This window comes from Lepisosteus platostomus, chromosome 3 (genome assembly GCF_059453375.1).
Source record: "Lepisosteus platostomus isolate fLepPlt1 chromosome 3, fLepPlt1.hap1, whole genome shotgun sequence".
Classification (NCBI taxonomy): domain Eukaryota; kingdom Metazoa; phylum Chordata; class Actinopteri; order Semionotiformes; family Lepisosteidae; genus Lepisosteus; species Lepisosteus platostomus.
Window position 1 is genome coordinate 4,443,382 of NC_142613.1, and position 20,622 is coordinate 4,464,003.

At 47.3% G+C, this 20,622-nt stretch overlaps 1 protein-coding gene across 1 annotated transcript in view; it reads right to left on the reverse strand.

Annotated features, from left to right (window-relative positions):
• xpo7 (exportin 7) overlaps nt 1-20,320 on the reverse strand; it is a 43,641-nt gene extending 23,321 nt beyond the window's left edge. The window contains exons 1-8 of the mRNA XM_088624014.1: nt 20,173-20,320; nt 10,441-10,587; nt 8,894-8,987; nt 7,574-7,740; nt 6,335-6,400; nt 4,475-4,579; nt 3,196-3,361; nt 1,938-2,011 (exon numbers count right to left, since the gene is read on the reverse strand). Coding sequence (XP_088480140.1) covers nt 1,938-2,011; nt 3,196-3,361; nt 4,475-4,579; nt 6,335-6,400; nt 7,574-7,740; nt 8,894-8,987; nt 10,441-10,587; nt 20,173-20,190 — 837 coding nt within the window. The 5' untranslated portion in view covers nt 20,191-20,320. The remainder of the gene's footprint in view (nt 1-1,937; nt 2,012-3,195; nt 3,362-4,474; nt 4,580-6,334; nt 6,401-7,573; nt 7,741-8,893; nt 8,988-10,440; nt 10,588-20,172) is intronic.
• Nucleotides 20,321-20,622: the final 302 nt, after the last annotated feature.

A 20,622-nucleotide genomic window follows, 5' to 3' on the forward strand; every position in this document is an offset into this window, starting at 1 on the left:
GTGCTTTCCCTCTCTCCGCTCGTGCAACGAAACGGATACATACCGCTTAGTGAGAAATGTGAAATTTGAGAAACGCAAGACAATCACCAGGTATATCGCCCTGCAACTGGCAACCCAGTGAAGCTCAGCAGGTGTGCTCAGTACCTGGATGGGAGAGTCCTGGGAAAGCTAAGGCTGCAGCTGGAAGAGATGTTACTGGGACCAGTAGGGGGCATTCACCCTACGGTCTGCCTGGATCCTAATGCTCCAATACAGTGACGGGCACACTAGACTGTAAAAAAAGCTCTGTCCTTCGGAAGCTGAGGTCCTGACTGGTCATTAAAAAGTCTAGGGTCATTAAAAAGTAGGGGTGTTACCCCAGTGTCCTGGCCAAATTTCTCCCTGACCTCTACCAATCATGGCCTCCTAATAATCCCACTCTCTGAACTGGCTTCATCACTCTGCTCTCCACTATGGCTGCCGTCGCATCATCATCATCATCATCATGGGGCTACACACTAGTGGTGGTTGTGGAGGGGATCCCCATTACCTGTAAAGTGGTTTAGTGTCCAGAAAAGCACTATATAAATGCAAGGAATTATTATCATCATCATCTTAGATGTTCATGTTGGACATTCCTTCCACTTGCACGGTAAGACTAAGTAACTCTACCTGCAATAACCCGGCCATCTCCTCCATCGTTCCTTTAACAAAGCATTTCAAAAGAAAAAGTGGCAGGTGGCTATAAGGCTCACCCTGCAATGGGTGGGGTTCTGTCATAGTGGCAGCTGCAGAATCCACAAACTTGGCCACTCAGCACATAACTGGAGAGCTTGCAGTACATGGCTGTTGCATCAGCTGTAGGCTTAAACAGGGTTGTGCACTGGCTACAGCCTGCTACTGTAGCCTGGCTGTGGCTTGGACTTTGAAAACGCCTTGCTGGGAAGCTTGGGGACGCAGTACAAAAACACAGTCAAGATTTGCAAAGAGAATAAAACTAACAGAAACATCTTACTTCCCAAGATAAGCAAGCTGTTTTATTTAATGACTGAGACAAAAGGTGTCTCAGGTTACACAGCTAAAGATTGTCCTGGCCCATCCTCAAACCACACCCTACCTCCTGCAATGGCCTGACTGCTAATCCAGGAGGATCGTCCCATCTCTTTTCTAATGATTAATAAGCTAACATGACTGCTCTGGTTTCACTGAGCGACACTATGTTCATATAAAACATATTTAAAAACATACATATATACTTAATGGCACTAAACAATATTCTTAATTTTCCTTTCCACATGGTTTTAAAATGTTCTAAGTAAGCCAGTGATCAATTATATCACACTGAGGCTGAATAGAAAAAACAGCACAAGGAGTTACAATCAAACAGATGGGTACCCAAAATATCATTATCACTAAATCGTTTCAAACAAAGCCCTCAAAATGGATCTTTTTTCATTAACAGGACCCTTAACCTGAGCCATAACCAGCCCCCAGAATGTCAATCCCCTGTTTATTCCTGAGTTCTTTAAACCAAACATCTCAATTTTATAGGATGATTCTTCACCTGGAGCCTCTTTTCCAGATCCAGTAATCACTTTGACCATCCACAGCCTGTATAACGTCATACTGCTGACCTCCTAATCTGCACAGCTTTCGTATCCATAGTCCTCTTGACCATCCACAGCCTGTATACCTTCATACTGCTGACCTCCTAATCCATACAGCTTTCGTATCCATAGTCCTCTGGCCTGTCCACGGCCTGCTCCATCTCATACTGCTGTTCACCTGATCTACACAGCCTTCCCGTCCACAGTCAGGCATGTTGTGTTGCAACAGTGGAGGCTGTATCTTCAATTCATCTGAAGGCTTGGCTAGCAGCAGCAGCAGTAACTCGACCCCTCTGTCAACAATGACAAACCCACGCGGAGCTGAAACCGCTGACACCCCACAATACTCACCAGGGGTGACAGGGATGGAGGAATGGAATGATACAAATCGAAAAACAGCTGCAGAGTAGAAGAATCCAAAAAAGCTGAAACAGAGAGGGAAAACAAAACCATCTGTAAGCATAGGAAAACATCAGCTCTGATGCTGAATCATGGATGATCTCTCACGGTCGTCTATGGACTTGGACTATGGATAGGGAACTATACGGCAGATGACACTCTTGTTCAACGGTGTGAAAATGTATTGCAACATTCCAGGGTTCCTGTGTTTTGATTTGTTGCTCACCATCGTATCAAACAGCCCTCAAAATTGTTATGCCACACAATTACAGAGTGCCAACTTTGACGACATTTGTGTGTCACACAAGCAGTTTTTAAAATATACAATAAAAGAAAACATGGCCAAAAACCATGAATGACTGTACGAAATGTAATGTGTTCGCCTCTGCCAAACAGATGGGAACCATGGATAATACAACCCTTTTTTACACTCACTACTGATATGACATTCCTTCTAGATCTCTGTGCACCGTTTTAATGCGTCTCCATTACAGATGCGATGCTTAAAGTCATATCGATCTAAATCAGACTTAAACTGCTGAGCTGCAGGTGACAGCAAACCCTGTCCTTCCTCAGTTGACAGATTAGAAGGTAACCACGCAACAGCAAAAAGACGCTGCAGATGCTGCTGCTCTTGTTGACAAGACGCACACTTTCACTATTAATGGGGGCTCTATCTATTGCGCAGTAATGTACTCACAATTAACAAAGAGCATCCCTATTCCACTTCTACCCTACTGCAGAGCGCATCCTTAACAGCTAACTGCAATGCCTCAGACTCAATGCATGGCTGCACTATGCACTTTTTTTTTCACTACTACATATTTATTCCTCTCCACAACATCTGTATTGTTCTGGTTGTTATTATTTATGAAGTTTGTAATGAGCTCTCTGTATCGTTTGTCATTGTCCGTCATACTGTGTCGTCTGCTGTGGTGTTTATGTCCCGAGAGATCAGCACAAATTAGAATTCCAATGCACTTTTACACATGGCAAAGAACTCCTCTACTTCTCTACTCTATGTCAGGAGCTCATCCTGTGCAGCGGAGACCAGGTTGGTATAGGAAATAGTTAAGGACAACAGATCAGCTAGCTCTGTCTGGAACTCCAAGATGTAGGAGTTGTGCAACAATTCTGGTCTGGCCCCCCTGTTTAGGGATTTAGCAGGTGTCTTCAAACAGAAGCGTGTGGAGTTCCGGCAGACCCCTACCTGACCTCCAGCTGGTGGGGATCTGCACGGTGCAGAGGTCGTCCGAGGACTCGTCCGTGGAGGTGCCGATGAAGTCGAAGTTCAGGCAGTTGTGAGCCAGCTTGAGCAGCTGCATCAGGAGGCCGTGCTGGCTCTCGTCGTTCAGGTTCAGATTTTTGCCCGAAGCCTGGAGCGATCGGCGCCGAAACAGAAAAGGGATGGGGAACGAGCATCACCAATCCCGCCCCCCCCACCCCGTGCAAAGCTGCAGGAGGGTCCTTCAGAAGTGACCCTCTGACCCCAACCCCCCGTTCCCATCAGATGGGAGGAGGGGTGACTCTGGTGACACAGTTACAGCTGTGGAAGTCACATGAACTGCTGGTACTCAGTCTACCTGAGCTTAATTAGACATTTGAATTAATTATTGACTATTTCGCAGGTCTTAACCAGTCAAGGATTTAAGGAGGTCTAAAGAATCCTGTTGGGACTAAGAGCAGAACTTGAGAAACACTGTTACATAACCCAAAACAACTAACCGACCCAGCACTTACAGACAGAAACTATTCCTTGAGCCACTTCACAAAAAAAAAGTGGCAAGCCGGAGGATCAGTTCTTGTGTTGCTATTCAAAACCAGCCACGGAAGAGCCAATCGCTACATGGCACTTTGAGAGGGAGTTCCAGTAGCAGGAAGCTTGATAACTAAAAGGCCTGACAGCCACTCTTGTGGAACTCGTTCCAGGACTATCGCACCACAATTCACAAAGCACACGGGCAAGAACTGGGACAACACTGACAACTGAGAGCAGAAGAGAACTCATGAAGTTCTCATCACAGAGCCAGCAGTTAAGTACGACATTAAATTAAAAGCAACTTTAAATAAGAGCAGTATGACAATCCCGCCTACTTTGAACTTTTGCTATTTTTTTACGTCCTCATTAACAGCTTTGCAACACTACACTTCTTGCAATTACATTTAGACCAATCAATCCAATCCAGCATACTCTAGAGTGTTAACAACTCACAATAAAATGTAGCCCACACAATGCATCGAACCAGTAGAGATTATTCTGTGTCAAACAGTTTTCTCATCAGTAGTTAAGCAGAAAGAGGTTTCCTAGTCTTTTAGAGTTTTACTGCCCATAATTTAAAAACGTCATATGACTACTTGAGTCCAGCATTTAAAACGTGACTTTGCACTATGAAAAAAACACGTACAAAAACCACTACTAAAGTGTTTTTTGAACCCCCAATAAAGCATTAAGGACCTCTCTTTAAGACATTTACTGTTAAAGGCCTTACCTGCTTTAGTAAGTTGCATGACAACGTAAAGATGTCGAAGAGCGAGGAATCTCTGAACGATGACGCGATTTTCCTATGCTTTGTCAACGGGTGTGTCGTGTCCGCCTGGAAAAGAGGAACGTGAAGGGGAGAAAATCAAATTCTCTTCCTGAAACAGTTTCCATGGCTACCCCTTATACTTGCACAGAGGAGAGACCCTGCAGGTCCACTGGCAGCAACAGAACTGGGAGGTGACAACAGACACCGGGCCAAGAATCTGTTTTGACAGGGATGATTCATCAACTGGAGCCTCTCTTCCAGACCCATCAACCACCTGACTGGCTTGATGCAGTCCCCTTAAGCACCTATAGTCCGTATCATCTCATACACTGCTGATCCCCTGATCTACACAGCTTTCATATCCACAGTCCTCTTGACTGTAAAGAGCTTGAGCTGCCTCATGTGTATTTAACTCAACTCAGAATACAAAAGGATAGTGGGAAAAATCCCTGCGAACTGACATCACCAATGCCAAGCTGTGCTCCGCCTTTTATTAATCATCATTGGTAATCTGGGACACCGGTTCCAATTCTCTTGGAAGATGCAACATCTAACCCCTCCTGTGTAGACGCCAGCAGCACCAGCTGTGCTCGGATGCAGAAGGGACAAGCCTGTCCCCATGAACGCTACAGACATGAGAATGATTCTGGAATAACACGCAGCATTCTCCAGACTTCCTGCAAACCACTAGCGTTCCTCATTTTACCCCGTGAGTCAACGTTTTAACAGAAACAATTATACTCATTAGGCGGCAATTTGTGCTCAGGGAAAACAGGGGTTTCTGTATACTTGTCTGGACACTGTAAGATTAGTTTCTTGTTTTACTCTTCCTTTATTAAATCAGACAAAGCAAAATCCATGTTAGGAAAATGTTGAGCTCTTTGATCCAAATGCTGTGAGTTTCAAACCCTGGGTCATGTTACCAGCCAACAGTGACTACCATTCCCCAAGCAGCATTGTGGGTAGGGTGGGACCACTCAGTAGGCCTCTCAGCAATCTCCTGGATGCCAACAGGTAGGCGGTGCTGTTAACGATGGATTCACCTCACCTCCAATCAGAGCTGATTCCCCACCAGGGGGTGGTACTATGGGTGAGGGTTGTGCCTCTCCACCAATCAGAGAGGATTCCCCACAAGGGGGCAGTGCTATGGGTGAATGATGTGCCTCCCCACCAATCAGAGAGGATTCCCCACAAGGGGGCAGTGCTATGGGTGAAGGGGATGGAGCTGCCTGTAATGTGTAAACACATGAGTGGGTGGGCGGAAGGAGTCTGCCCACAATTTTCCCTTGTGAAAAATAGCGGGATTCATGGTGATGAGCCAAGATATGAAAAACACACCACTTGTGATTCGAATTGTGTGGATTTACATTTTTTTTATTCTTTGATCTGTTGTCATATTCATGAAAAACGTCTACTTAAATATAGACCTACCTCTGAGAATACATAGATTGCTCCCTTACTGTTGCACAGTGCCGCGCAAAGGCACCACAGTAAAGATGAAAACTTACAATGCCTCCAAGCCAGTGATGCCGTTTTTACTGAAGAGGCAAAAACAGTCACAGGTCTAGAACCGATAACCGGAAAGGGAATTCACATCTCAAAATGCACAAAATGAAGCAGATGACTAACAGATGGAAGCCTAGATCATCTGTTTTAACACTCATAGTGAATACTTTGTAGCTGTTGTAGACACACAGAATAAAACAAAGTTTAAAGACAAGCCTTACCCGCAAAGCAGGATAGCCAACACACACACGAGAGAGAGCGTAAGGGTGGATAAAAACAGACACTTACTTCACTGAAGAACACCGAGGAACTTACTTGGTTAATTTCGTTCGTTAACTGTGACAGGATCGTGACCCCTATGATGCAGTGCTCAACACTGTCCTGCAATCAGAGAGATCCCAGGGGTTAGTCGGGTGTGCGAACAGCCCAGGTCCCTTTCTCTGCACACGCTAACTGAGGGGGAAAGGCAGTGAGAGAAGAGCAGGCTGTGGTGTGCAGGAATCTGGCCGCCCCGCTCCAAGAGCAGGTTGTTTTAATTTCTGAAACACGGGTGGGGGGGGGGTATGGTGACACTTCAGAAAAAGATATAACAGCACTGCACATTATGAGGCCAAAGTGCAAGTGGCCAGCGCCCCACTCTCTTCTGAAAACAGTTACGACTGCTAACCTTCACCACATTTCTTACTGCATTTTACAGAAAAGACTGAGAAACCAGCCTGAGGAACAGACAGGAGCCCTTCTATAACCTGCTCTTCTCACACACAAAATCTGCTGAACTTCCTGTAACTTGCAAATCCTCCACCTCATTTCCCAGAACTACCACCGGAGGACACATGAAAAGGAAAGGTACAGTACATGGCTACAAATAGGTCAATGAGGATTTATCGAAGGTCTCTTGCCTGTACAGTCTAACGTTAACAGATCTAGGCTTTATTAAGGCCCGGAAGGAGGCAACAAATCATATTCTATCTGTGAGAATTGAATAGATAAAAAAGGACAACATACAGGGGCTCAGAGCAGGACTGGTCATACACCTCCGTCATTCAGCATTGTGTACATGGTCTTAGGAGGTAAACGTGCCAGCAGCACTGCTTACCTTTGATACTGCAGGGTATAGCAGCTGGTCTTTCAGGTAGTCTGCAATGCTACAGCCACTGCAGAAATTGCCCCACCACAAAATAGCATGCTGGATCTCTAGCCCAGACCGGTGAGTCCAGCTTCTTCCACTGTGCAACAACCTCGATCCCCACCCTTTCAACTGTCAGTTCACCCTTCCCTTTCAACAGAAACATCCCATTTCTGTGCTTCTGAGCATGGGACGACACTACAGATCTACCTGATTATAACTACAGAAGAGAGGAGCGTAGATACATGAGTCTTGCAAATCACCTGTATCGTTTCATCTCCGTATCTCATTTTCATGACATTTGATTGTATGCCGCTAAATAATGGTGTCACATATATGAAACAACATATCTCCACTTTACAAATCTCCTGCAATGTACTGTAACACGCACGCGATCTGTTTTTGTCGTATCGAGTCTTACTCCTCACCTGCAGGAACCTGGTGACGTCGGCAATAGCGTTCCTGAAGACATAATCCTCCTTCTGGCAGTCGAACCAGCCCAGCTTGGTGATTCGAGCGTACAGCTGGATTAGTGCCTGCGTTACGAATGTTGCCAACTTCGGCCTGGTCGCAAGGTAATTAAGGACATAATTCCCTGGAAAAGACAGGAGAATCGCAAGATGAAACTGCTCCTTCCATTTCCACAAAGTTGCAAAAAACAAAAAAGCCTCTGCTCATCAGAAATGATAACGTAATTAGATCAGCTCTGCTAGTAACAAGGGTCTGAAAGAGCTGTACTGGTTGAAAGGCATAAGACAGTGTTGTGCCTTCTCGTGTGATAGCTTGCATCATCCTCTGGTCTGCAGGATACCAAGTGCTGATTCATGCCAATTCACAACTAAAAACAAGGCATCGGACACCTGTTCTTGCTTTGCATTTCAAAACCTGACAGATTACTCTATACGTTCCTATGCTCCAAAGAGCTACTGTAAAAGAGATCATTAACTTCAACTGATGAATTCTGAAGTTCTCTTTGACAACAAATATTGATTGCGCATCTGATGTTATGTCAACTGCGCCGCGTCAAATTAATTAACAAACTGGTATCGCCTTAGAAACAGAGGAGATTGCAGGTCTCTTTCATTATTTTAGCTGCTTAAGAAACAGAAAGAGCAGGCCAAGATGGACACCTGCGCTTTCACGTAGTATATTTTAAAAAGACAGATTTATGACTCAGTGACCGCTTTTATTCTGTGTGCTTTCTATCACTAACACCCAAAACCTAAACAGCGCAGCTTGTGAAATTCACGCCCTGCCCTGCAGATGATAAGAAAGGATAATTATATCTCGCATAACTTCAGGCGAGCTCAGAGTCAGGCCCAAGCCAACATGGAAACAAAGTGTCTTCAGTGTCAGTACGCTGAATTCTCTAACAGGCGACTGTTAACAGTGAGAGGAAACGCAAGAGCAAATTTCCAGCATCATTTGAACACAATATTTCCATCTCTGGGAAGTACCTGCTTGACAAAAATGGAAATGTATGCAGAGACGTCTTGGAAAAACTTGTTTAAAACAGGCCCTGATTAACAAGAGAGTTACAATTTTCTTTCTAAGCAGTACCCACCAATTGAAAAATGAGTTTAGGCTATCGACAAAATAAAAGAGCTCGACACCAATCAACCCCGTTCTCTCGGGTTTTAATCAAGAAACCGTATCAGCTCAATCAATACTACTGCTGTAAGAAGTCTTTAAAAACACAGCTGTTAAAAGCAGTAGAGATTTGGTGTCTGGGTGCTTGCGGAACTTACGAATGTCAATGCGTTGTTCCAGTGGAAGGGGATTGCTGGTGCGCGAAACGAGTTTGGAAAGACACGTGGCAGCCAGCAACTGGGAGTAAGATGACTGTAAAAGAAGACATTTCAATATTATAGCACTTACAGGTAGGTTTCAGTCTTCCTGACTGAAAACGGGAGTTGTGTACTGCTCTTAAATGAACCAGAAACGGAAACCAAAATAAAAAGGCTAATATAGGCATGCGTGTTTATACTGTTATCAGAAAGAACATGCAGACAATTTTGTACTCAGATCCCTTTCAAAACCTGAGTCTCCAACCCAGGTCCAGTCCAACAGGAATTACATGTCATCTTTAAATCCTTAATTTCTAAAACCTTGGAACAATTTCACTGTGATCGTGTAACCCGGTGATATGATCATTTAGAGATCACTTGGGACTAAAATAGGGGTACCTTTAGTCCTCAAGGTCCAGAGTTCTTTAATTGCACAGATCGTTTGCTTAGTCCAAAACGTTCCAGGTCCTCCCATTCTTTAGAAACAGGTGACCTAAAAGACTAATTTACACGCCCAACACCAGAACCCTCCTCTAGTCATGAAGGTGAGAGAAGATGTCCCTCAGTTTAACGGCAGGATGTTCCTATTTGACCTGCAAGCAGGTACCAGACTCAGTTCCCGGAGGGCCCAGTGACTGGTTAGTGTTAGTGTTCCTCCAAAGCTCTCAGTTACACACTTGCTTTAATTATTTATTCAGCTGCATAACTGTGGCACTTTTAACCAGGCTCAGAGGTGTCTGAGGAGTACCGTTTGATGAAGTGAGTGGACACGTGGACACGTGGAGAACATACAAAGTCCTTGCAGAAAGCACCCCAGGCACTGAACCCAGGACCCCAGTACTACAAAGCACAGCATGCCTACATGACCATATCACCAGGACCTTTCTTCACAAGGGGCTGCGTTCATCCCAGGTCTGCTTTCAGCTACTCAATCGCTCAAACTATCTCATGACCCCAGGCTCCAAAAGATGTCGTTAATATCTTTTAGCACAAATCGACAACATCTTTTAAGCTACAAAGCGAAAAAATAAAAAATCTTGTACCAGTCTCACATAAGCCATGTTAATTAGTGGCAGCTGATTCCATGAAGCAATTAATTGAGCCGTCCAGTTGCAATAAAGGCCAATAAAGTTGCAGGGCTGCAGGCCTGAAGGAGTGCAGTCTGACACTTGTCTCAGCACTGCGCCCCCCAAATAGCTAACAAAACACAAAAACACACTCGTCCAGCATAAACCTGGGCATGGACAGCACTGAATTACAGAGCAAAAACGAATCAGGCCACACTGTTGTTCTGAGGCTGCAAAATGAACTTTATAAATGGATAATGAACATGGTATTAGCATACATTTTTGCTACTGATATAGTGTGCATAGATCAGAACATTCAATCTGTTGTTTGCAATGCGCAATTGATAATTTATAGTGCCTAGACATATCCATTCAGTTCTGAAAGCACCCTCGTCAGATCAGAAGCAACAAGCAAAAAAAAAAGCAGAAGAGAAAACTCACACTTCCTCTCTCCAGCAGCAGCTGACATTTACTCAGGCAGTCGGGGCTGTTGGTGAACTCGACCAGCGCCTTCTCGGCCTGCAGGCGCGTCGTGGTGTCCGTGGTCTCATAGAGCTGCTTGCACAGGATCTCTAGCTGGGCTAGGCTCTGCAACACAAGCACATGGGGACACCTCACCACAGCGTCCTCGCGGGGGCAGAAACGGACAAGCAGGGAGCAGGAGGTGAGCAAACGGGTTCACCTTGTACCTGTCTGGAAAACAAAGGCGACGGGCGGCTAGCGCCTTGCTGCTTTAAGAACACCAGCCTTAATACTGCCACTGAGTTGACATCGACAGTTCGACTTGTGTCAACAAGGCGGCTCAGCCAAGGCTGTGCAGCAAGAATCGCCCTTTATTTCCAGTCCTACGTGCACGTGTCCGATCCCCCTTAACACATGGAGACTACATGGAAGCGCATCTAAGTCCTCGAAAAGGAGGCCCTAAACCCGAATGTGAGTGAGAGTGTGGAACAAGTTGCCCAGAAAGGGTGTTAAGGCTGATGCCCCGGCTTCCTGCATGTAACGGGTGGATGAGAAGGGGTCACTTCTGTACACTAAGGGCTGTGGGAGAGTGGAACAAGCTGCCCAGTCATGTTGTTGAGATGATGGCGATACCCTGGCGTGCTTCAAACCCCGGGACTGTGATCCGTGGAACAACTGACTACTCACTACCAAACGAGCCAGGTGAACTGAACAGCTTCCTCTTGTCGTGGCCGTTCGAATGTTTCTCACGTGCTGCCGGCGCACAGCTGATTAAAGCCGTGCATCAGAAGGGCCATTCGCCAAGGTGAGGACTCGAGGGGGTTACCATGGGGCTGGGAGTGTATTTCAACCCCAAAACTGCAGGGCGCTTGAAGACGCAGAGGGGAGTTTGGTACGAGCGGCCCTGCAACGCGGACGTCTTTCCGTCTGCAAGCGCTCTGATGTTCACAGCGAAGGACTAAATGAAAAATAAAGTCCTTTCACTCATATAGCGCTGTCTTGGACACGCCGCTCAAAGTGCTGTACAGGTAATGGGAACTCCCCTCCAAAACCACCAGTGTGCAGCCCCACCTGGATGATGCTCCAGTCCTCTCCCCACACACCAGCTCTCAGTGGGGAGGAGAGCAGAGTGATGAAGCCAGTTCAGAGAGGGGGGTTATTAGGAGGCCATGATTGAAGAAGGTCATTGGGAAATGTGGACAGGATGCCAAATTTTCGAGAAACGCCCTGGGATTTTTAATGACCACAGAGAGCCAGGACCTGAGTTTTATGTGTCATCCGAAGGACAGCACCTTCTTACAGGAATAGCACCCCCGTCACTATACTGGGGCATTAGGACCCATGCAGACCGCAGTGTGAGCGCCCCCTACTGGCCCCACTAACACCTCTTCTAACAGGATCCTTAGCTTTCCCAGGAGGTCTCCCATCCAGGTACTGGCCAGGCGCGCACCTGCTGAGCTCTAGTGGGCTGCCAGCCAGTGGCAAGTTGCAGGGTGATACAGCTGCTAGCAAACGACAGAGGGGAGCAGCAGCAGCAGGGAACCCCGATGCCACCCCAGCCTCCAGACTTCCAGTCCGATATCGGCAAGATACAGGGGGGCCGGCGCTGCCGCGGGGCCGAGGGCGGAAACCCCTCGTCCGCACCACCCCCCACCCCGTCGCCCCCTTCATGATAACACCAAGTTTTGGAAGCAGGGGGGAGGGCTGCACGCGCGAGATAAGGGCGTTTCAAATTCGACTCCCATTTAGAAAATACACCAACATTCAAAAAAGCGGAGACACGCTGCTAACGCAGCTGAACAGGGGCAGAAGGATTGATAAGAAGCACCCCCCCCCACCCCCACCAGACCCCAGACAAACATGTTCTCTGTAGCTGTAACAGGTCTGCATTTTTTTAAAATCAACATGCCTTACGCCAGTTTGTTTTCTGAATCCTAGCCCTGCTCCAACTGAATGATCAGTTACTGAACTGAGCACGTACCCAAACTTCTTCTTTTAGAGTTGCTAAACAGGTCTAAATAAGGCATTCATTACTAATACATGTGGCTGACGCTTTGATTAAAAAAAAGCGGCAGGTGATTTTACTGGAGAATACTAGAGTTTTGTACCTCGCTCGGGGATCCACAGCTGTGCCCCACCTTGGACTTGAACCCACAACCCCCCAGTCACTAGTCCAACACCCTGACCATCGCTCCACAAGCCAGGACCCGAGCACGGGGCCCCTGACTGCTCTGCTCGGCCACCCAGACGAGCGAACGGTCCAGTAGAACATAATTCTCAATCCGATTACGCGCTCCATTCCTTAACCCAGGGCACAACAGGAACGCAATCCTCCCAGCGTGCTGGGGCCACGGGGCCGGGGGGGGAACCCCAGTGCCTCGCTCCACACGCCCCTGCCACTCCACACAGCGCTGGATTTCCCATGAGGCACTACAGGCACAGTGCCTGGGGCCTACGAAGGAGGAAAACGCTAGCAACGATTAAAAAAACGACCTGGAACAACACGCTTGCGTTCGACTCTGGGTGCTCCAGATCAATAATCACACACTGTCTAGCGGCTGTTCCAGAAACTGGAACATCGAAGTGTTGGCCACTCGACTCGCTCCATCAGTCGCCTGCATCATGTCAGTCGACGTCTTATCAATTGGCGTACATCCCTCTTTCTGCACATTTCGGAGTGAAAGTGCCTGGGGCCTACGGACACCAAAATCCGGCCCCGACTGCGCAGCAGGTCTGTGTCATCACAAGAGGCCCTGGTCACGGCGAGCTGCCGACTTCATATGACTCATGCGCCCGGGGACGGGATAGTGCAGAAACCTCAATCGGGGACCGCGCAGAAACACGACTGTGTCCGCGGGCGTGGGCTTGCACTTTGAGGAGCCGTTTTTAAATCTGTTAACGGAATCGTGCTTCGCCTGCAAAGGCGCCATCTTGGAAGGGCTGACTGTGCGCAGGCCTCAGGAAAATTCCAAAAGGAACACGGGGAAAGGCAAAATCCTCCTCAACCCTCTCGCTCATTTTCACCTCTTCCCTCTGAGAACACGGTGACGCACACAGCAAGCGGAAGCTCATTTCCAAATGGGACAGCAGGGAGACGTTTTCAGCTGAGCTGCGTGAAATGATTAAAGGCTGGATTGTGCCGTCGCGTTCATAATGACCCAGACTAAGATGATTAAAGCTCAAGAACCCGAAGGACTGGAGGAATAAGCAGAAATCGGCATCTCTTAATCAGCACTCAGTGGAAAGTGCGAATGCAGGAAGGAAGCCGATTTAGCTGGACAGAGGGTTCAGCAAGACCTCGTTTAGAGAGCTGTACACCATTTTAGTCACGGCTTTACAATAATGATACCGCTGCTCTGGAATCCAGTCAGAGAAGAGCAACCATAAAGTTAATCATTTTAAATCTTTTCATTGGTAACCTGAATCAGAATATTCCAGGAAACTCTTTTTGCAGCCGATTCATAAAATATCATTTAGTTTAAAACATCTTAGATAACCTAATAAATTTGGCGTGAACAGAAACCTCAGACAGCTCACATAAGTACTTAAGAAGGAAAGAAACGAGAAGAGGCACTTAAGCTCATTGAGTCATTAGTAGCTAATTAACTCTAGGATCTCATCCAGCGTCGACTAAATGGCGGGGAAGCTCGTTCCACGCTCCCACCACCCTTTGCGCAAAGACGTGCCTCCAGATATCAGCTTGTCGGTTGCATCACCTCCTGGAGGCCGTCTGTGGTCCGGTCACGAGCGTGTTTTAAAGTTAAAAGTCAAGGAAACTGAGGGAAATCACTCTGCGTTCTACAAGGTGGACTGACTTTCAGCAACTTGTTGAGCTGAACGGGTTTTGTCACAGGAAAGCCAGATCCTCTACGAAAGAAGTCGGACACAGAGCGTCTTTATAAGCCTTGCTGGGCAGGGTGGGATCAATTCCCTTTCATAATACAAACCCCTGAGCTTCTCGGTGTAAAGACTCATGTGTGTTTCGTTAACTTCATTTCAATTTTAAAGCAGCTAGTTTCCATAAACCGTAGGAGTAGTATACTTTAATGATACAGAAAGGTTAAAAAAAAAATCTAACATAATTCTCAAATGACAGCAAAACACTACATGTAATTCCAGCTCTCTCTGTTGATTCACAGCATCACCCTTAGAATAGGGAGTATTCTGAATGATGGCAGTACTGTTTTCGGTTAAGGTTATAATGTGCTCAGTGCTGGCAACGCAGAATTTTCTTCTGCAAACTTGGGAGATGACAGCTAATCGGTGCAGTTTTGCATGATGCTCCTGTTATCTCAATGTCACCACGCTGACAATTTCTAGGAACTCATCCCAAAAATCTCATCTCTAGTTTCTACAACACAACATCTGAAGCTCTTTTTCAGCCACTCTCTGTGAATTTATACCACAGACACTCTGGTCTTCGGTATTAATACTCCTTGTCTTTAAAATTCATTAAATCACCAGAACAAACACTTCTGCTGAAAATAAAGCTGCATCAAAACTACTTTTATTTAGAAAGAGCCACAAGACAAGAGCTGTCTGGAAACTGTTCCCAAGCCAATAGTGGAAAGCTGGTGAACTGGCCCAGCTCTCCTAATTAAGAAATGTTAACATGCCTTAAAAGAAAAAAAAAAACATGCTTTCAACACTCGAGATAACACACTAGATTAATAATGTTGTGACTGCCTTGGCAGCGACTGCTCGAGAACAGACACCATGTTGTCAACCCATAGTAATGAACTTCTAAGCCGCAGCGAGCACCACCAAGCCCAGCAGAAACCCTCTGTCTGAGGGGACAGAGGCAGACACGCAAGACAGAAGCTCCTATCCATCCATCCATGAACAGAGACGATGTTGCAGCTTCACCAGCATATGTCTTTTGGCTGGGAAGGACAGCTAGTGCACCCGGACCTCAAAATAAAAACTGCAGGGGGGGAACATGCAAACTCCCCACAGAAGGAGCACAGGAGGTGCCCCCTTCCGATATCGAACCCAAGAACTTTGAGGTCACAAAACTGACCACCTGGATGCCACCACAGCACCAAATCTTCTGGACCTGCAAAGGATTTACCTTGTAGACTGTTTGGCCCGTTGCCTGTTCAGCTACTCCCTATTTTTAAACATCCATCTGTTTTCTAACCACTTCTTACAATTCAGTCACGGGGGAGCCCTGAGTGTATCCCAGCAAGCAACGGGTGCAATGCAGGGTGCACCCTGGTCAGCACACCATTGCATCTCAGGGAACAAGCAGAGACACACACACACTCACACCGGGCCATTCCCAGAAGCCAATTAACCCACCAGTATGTCTTAGGACTGTGAAAAGAAAGCAACATGAACACAGGGAGAACACACAAACTCCACAAAGTCAGCACCCAGGGTCTAGAAAGTCCAGGGGGCGGTGCGGCAGCTCTGTGGCTAAGGATCTGCGCCTGTGGCTGGAAGGTTGCAGGTTCGTATCCCGCGGCCGGCAGAGGAATCCTACTCTGTTGGGCCCCTGAGCAAGGCCCTTCACCCAGCTGCTCCAGGGGCGCCATATAAATGGCTGACCCTGTGCTCTGACCCCCAGCCTCTCTCCCTGTCTGTGTGTCTCCTGGAGAGCAAGCTGGGGTCTGCTAACAGACAAATTCCTAAACTGTATATGGCCAATTAAGTGATCTCTCTCTCTTATCTGAAAGAATTGAACCCAGGGTCCTGGCGCTTAGAAGCAGGGCCTATTTTTAAACATCTCTTTAGCCACACAAATTTCCTCATTGAAGGTTTTGCTCCTTTTCATTCCCCACATCTCACTACAAAATGCTTTTATTTTCACAGCAAAATATTTTAGGTCATTCTTGCCGTCTGCCATAAGACTGTACAACGCATCCACTTTGCGTCTTGGCAGAGGCAACAGCGACAGTGACCTGTTTCTGGACTAAACGCATATACACATATACTGCTACATCTGTTCTCTTTCTTTTTCTTTTTCTTTTTCCCGTTTACAACCACTTTTGTGCAATATATGCCAGGGACCTGTGCAATACATTTATATTTATATTTATATCTATGGTTACATCTATATTTATATTCATACGTGTGATACGATTTTCTGTGTACTGTTCTGTTCTAGTTTCCTCTTGTGTGTCCGGACTGTGAGTAACTCTTGTATTGTATTGTATGTATTGTACTATTAGTATATAATTCGTTACACTGTGGCTGTGTTGTGTGTGTTAAGCTGCTGTTGCACTGCAATTTCCCTCACGGGATCAATAAAGTATCTATCTATCTATATTTATTTTCGTAAACTCCAACTCAGGACTGCAGGTACGCAGACAAGTGGTGACAGCGAGGGCCACTGTCAAGCCACACCAGAGAAGTGCCATCGGGGAGGTGGGTCGCTGTCGCGATTTAATCCAGCCCCAGAAAACCTGTTCCCGTTTGAATGGATTGGTTTGCATTTTACTTTCCTCTATTGCTTTTATCCTCGCTTTCGATAATCTCATTAAAGGTCTTCAGATCCTGCGGCCGGCAGGAGACCTGTCCAAATCTGACCACAAGGAACCTTTCTCAGCGACCCAGAGAGCGACGTTCGGGTGGGAATAAAAGATACAAAAGCGGAGAAAAGGTGATGACGGAATCCCGCCCTGTTTCTGTGTTTCCGTCCAGGATATAAAACCAGTCTGTTCCCCCAACAGCCAGCGTGGTCTCTATCCCAGCACCGCGAAGGCAACGAGACCTGACAGCTCTGTGGCAGGAGGAGCCAAACTGAACACTGACGGGTGAAAGGAAAACCCTGAGAAAATATTTTATTCATAGCGGAACATCAAAAGGCTGTTCGAACCGCAAAGCAGATTAACTTAATTACTGCGTACAGATTAACACCCTGATACAGAACCACGATAATCCCTCACCTCGGCTTTGTTGTTGAAAGTCAATGGCTTGCCCGGTATGGCTGCTGATGAAACGCAGGCCTACAAAAAGCGAGTGCCGGTGAGTTAATGAAGGATCCTGGCTCACTTTCTCAACGGCTCTTGCTCCAGCACGTCATGGTCGAATTACGACACTGCTGAGGCCTGTGAGCTTCTCCTCTTTTCACTTGGGCTGCCCCTGCTGGGAGCCAGCACTCCCTCCGAACGAGACGCCCTCTCTCGCCCACCACAACCAGGAGCTGCCTGCTGCGACCCCCTGCAGTGAGGTGGACCAGGAGGGCCCGTGTGACTCGTAACAATGCCATTTGAATTAGGAAGGCTTCCACAGGAAAGAGCAATTCATCTATCTGGACATTATTGTGTCGAGACTGTTCACACATAATGTCAGTTTCCCCAGTCACTTTAACAAGGCTGTCTACTAAGCGCGTATGTGCTAAGAGTATACGGTCCCCCCCCTTGTTGGACGAGAGGAAAATGTAGCTAAGGTTGACCCCAGGGCTCTGTTTAACTTCCACTCCAGACTTGAACAATTTGACCTCAATACGGTTACCCCTGATCTAAAGAAGTGAGGCACTTTCTCAGTCCTCTTCCTGATCTGCAGTGCAGGTGGGTCACCCTGGTGGGGCTGCTGGTGCAGAATGACCACTGTGTGTCTCCCAGGTGGGGCTACTGGTGCAGAATGACCACTGTGTCTCTCCCAGGTGGGGCTGCTGGTGCAGAATGACCACTGTGTCTCTCCCAGGTGGGGCTGCTGGTGCAGAATGGCCACTGTGTCTCTCCCAGGTGGGGCTGCTGGTGCAGAATGGCCACTTGTGTGTCTCCCAGGTGGGGCTGCTGGTGCAGAATGACCACTGTGTCTCTCCCAGGCGGGGCTGCTGGTGCAGAATGGTCACTTGTGTGTCTCCCAGGTGGGGTTGCAGGTGCAGAATGAGTGCTGTGTGTCAACCAAGTGGGCAAGCAAGCAACTATTACTATACTAGAGCTGTCATTATGTATAACTGGTGATCCACACATGAACAGCTTCATGGAAAAAGTCTAAGCTACATTTCTCCTAGTGCTAGGTTAAATACAATGCCGGGCAAAACATTTAAAGGTCCTCATCATACGAATGACCTTTTTCTGCGTTCAGACACCTGAAACTGAAACATGCAATTGTTGTTCTGCGCACTTTACCCATTTCTACAAACTCACTGCGATTTTCTGTCAGTCTGTGAAAGCAATTCCACAATCAGGTCCTTTAAGGGCAACCCTTCCGTTGTTAACCAACAAAGCTACCGCACGATAAACGCACCCCTAACCCTCCGCACACATACACATTTCCCAACACACCCCACAGTCGGTAAACAAGACTCGCTGACGCTGACGTGACCCCTTTACAGTGACCTTAACAAACAATCACTCGGAGGCGGCATAAACGTGCATGCATTTAACGACTACCGCCACATTGAGATGACCGCCTGGCGTAATGAACAGCACGCATTTCGACATTTCTTTCAATCGGTCAGGATACAAGTCCACCCCGCGGCAGCAGTTATCGCGCTAACGTCACATAGCGACAGCCGTTGAAAACACAGCCGGAACCGGCCTCGCTGTAAAGTCAGCTGACGTTAACGTCGATTACCGCCATGATCCTACTTTTTGCGTCCCAACAATTTAAAAAAAAAACAACAACAACATTTCGTGCAGCTTTCCTTCTTTTTTCCGAACCGGCGTCCGTGCTCGACAAGGCTGATGACAGAGACGGAAGGCGTACCCTTCGCGCAGAGACATCAATTTGAAACTCACAACGCGTGCAATTTCCCCAGCGGTTCAAAAGAGGGGTTAACCACCTGTTCAAGTCTGAAATCGAGGGATTACAGTGCCTAGTCATTATTAATTCAATCTCTCCGTCTACTGTGATTAAATTATACCACACAGGCACGCTGCTCTCTAACGAGGAAGAAAAAACGAGGTACTTCGCTTGCTGTTATTTATTCATCGTTGTTTGAGCAAAGATGCACAGCTCTCTACCGCCTTTCGCGAATACGAATAGGGATCGCACTGGAATTTCTACCAGAAACAGCTGCAGCTTGAGAAATGGTGTTATAATCGCACCGCTGTGTGCACTACAGCGCGAAGGAAATGTTAACGTGTTCACCGGTCGTCAACAAAAACGAAACTACTGCCCTAAGTGAGAGTCAGAGAAAGTGGGCTGATGTCAGAGGACACGTTCCTTTAAGGCAAACCAGCAACTCGTGTATCTCTCCCCCTTTTTTAAATATACCGCAAAAATAAAACAGCGAGCCAAAATGCGTCTTTGTTTTTTTTTTCCATCCGTTTTTGGTTTGCAAAAGTTTCTCCTTTGGAAAACGACAGTAAATTTCTCCCCCCAAAACGAGCAGCAGGCCAGACCTAAAGCAATGCAATGCTGTCGTGTTTACTTGCAAGGACTGACTTCAACACCAGCCGGCTCCGGGCTCCACATTCACGCCCCCGCGGCGAAACCGACGCACGGTATTGAACCCCCGTGGGACGCACGGCTCGCCTCTTCCTCCCCCCTCGCCGTAATATTATCTCGTCCGTTCCGTTCTCCACACTTCTGAATCATGTCAAAGCAATGGACATGATGACAGGCCACAAGTCAACACTCTTCCACAATCGCATCCAAAACACGCCGCGCCGCCTGCACCGCGCCTCGGTTTCCCGCCTCGCCTGCCGCCGTTTCCACACCGCGTCCTCGCCCCGTCCCTCGGATCCCTAGATGAAGACGCACGCACCGCTAAGGATAGCGTTTTCACATTTCCAAAACATAAACCCTGGTTACCTGCACATGATCCGCCATTTTGCTCCATTCATGCTCAGCTCAGCTCGCTCACTCCCCCCCCACGACACAGCGCATGCGCCGAGTTATCCCGGCGCTGTCGGGCCCTTGCGCTTCCTGCGCAGCGCCGTTCGCGCGGGCTGCAAGGGCGCTGCGCGCTACGCAAGGTTACAGAATCCGACCGCGGAGGAACATTCCGCAAACTCTTTGTTTACATGACTCTTAAAGAGATACGGTTCCATTCTGGAATCGGTGGGGAGACGGGGGTAGACCCCCTTTTCGTTTCTAACATCATCACTAGAACTTGCTCAGCGATTCTGCAGTGGGGCAAAAAAACCTCTCTACTTTGCAAGCTTGTAAAGCAAAATCACATTTTTCTTTGGTAGATTAGTGGATTATTGAGTGGTAACCATTATTTTTCAGATGTTCTACAAAACCACACTAAGAAAACAT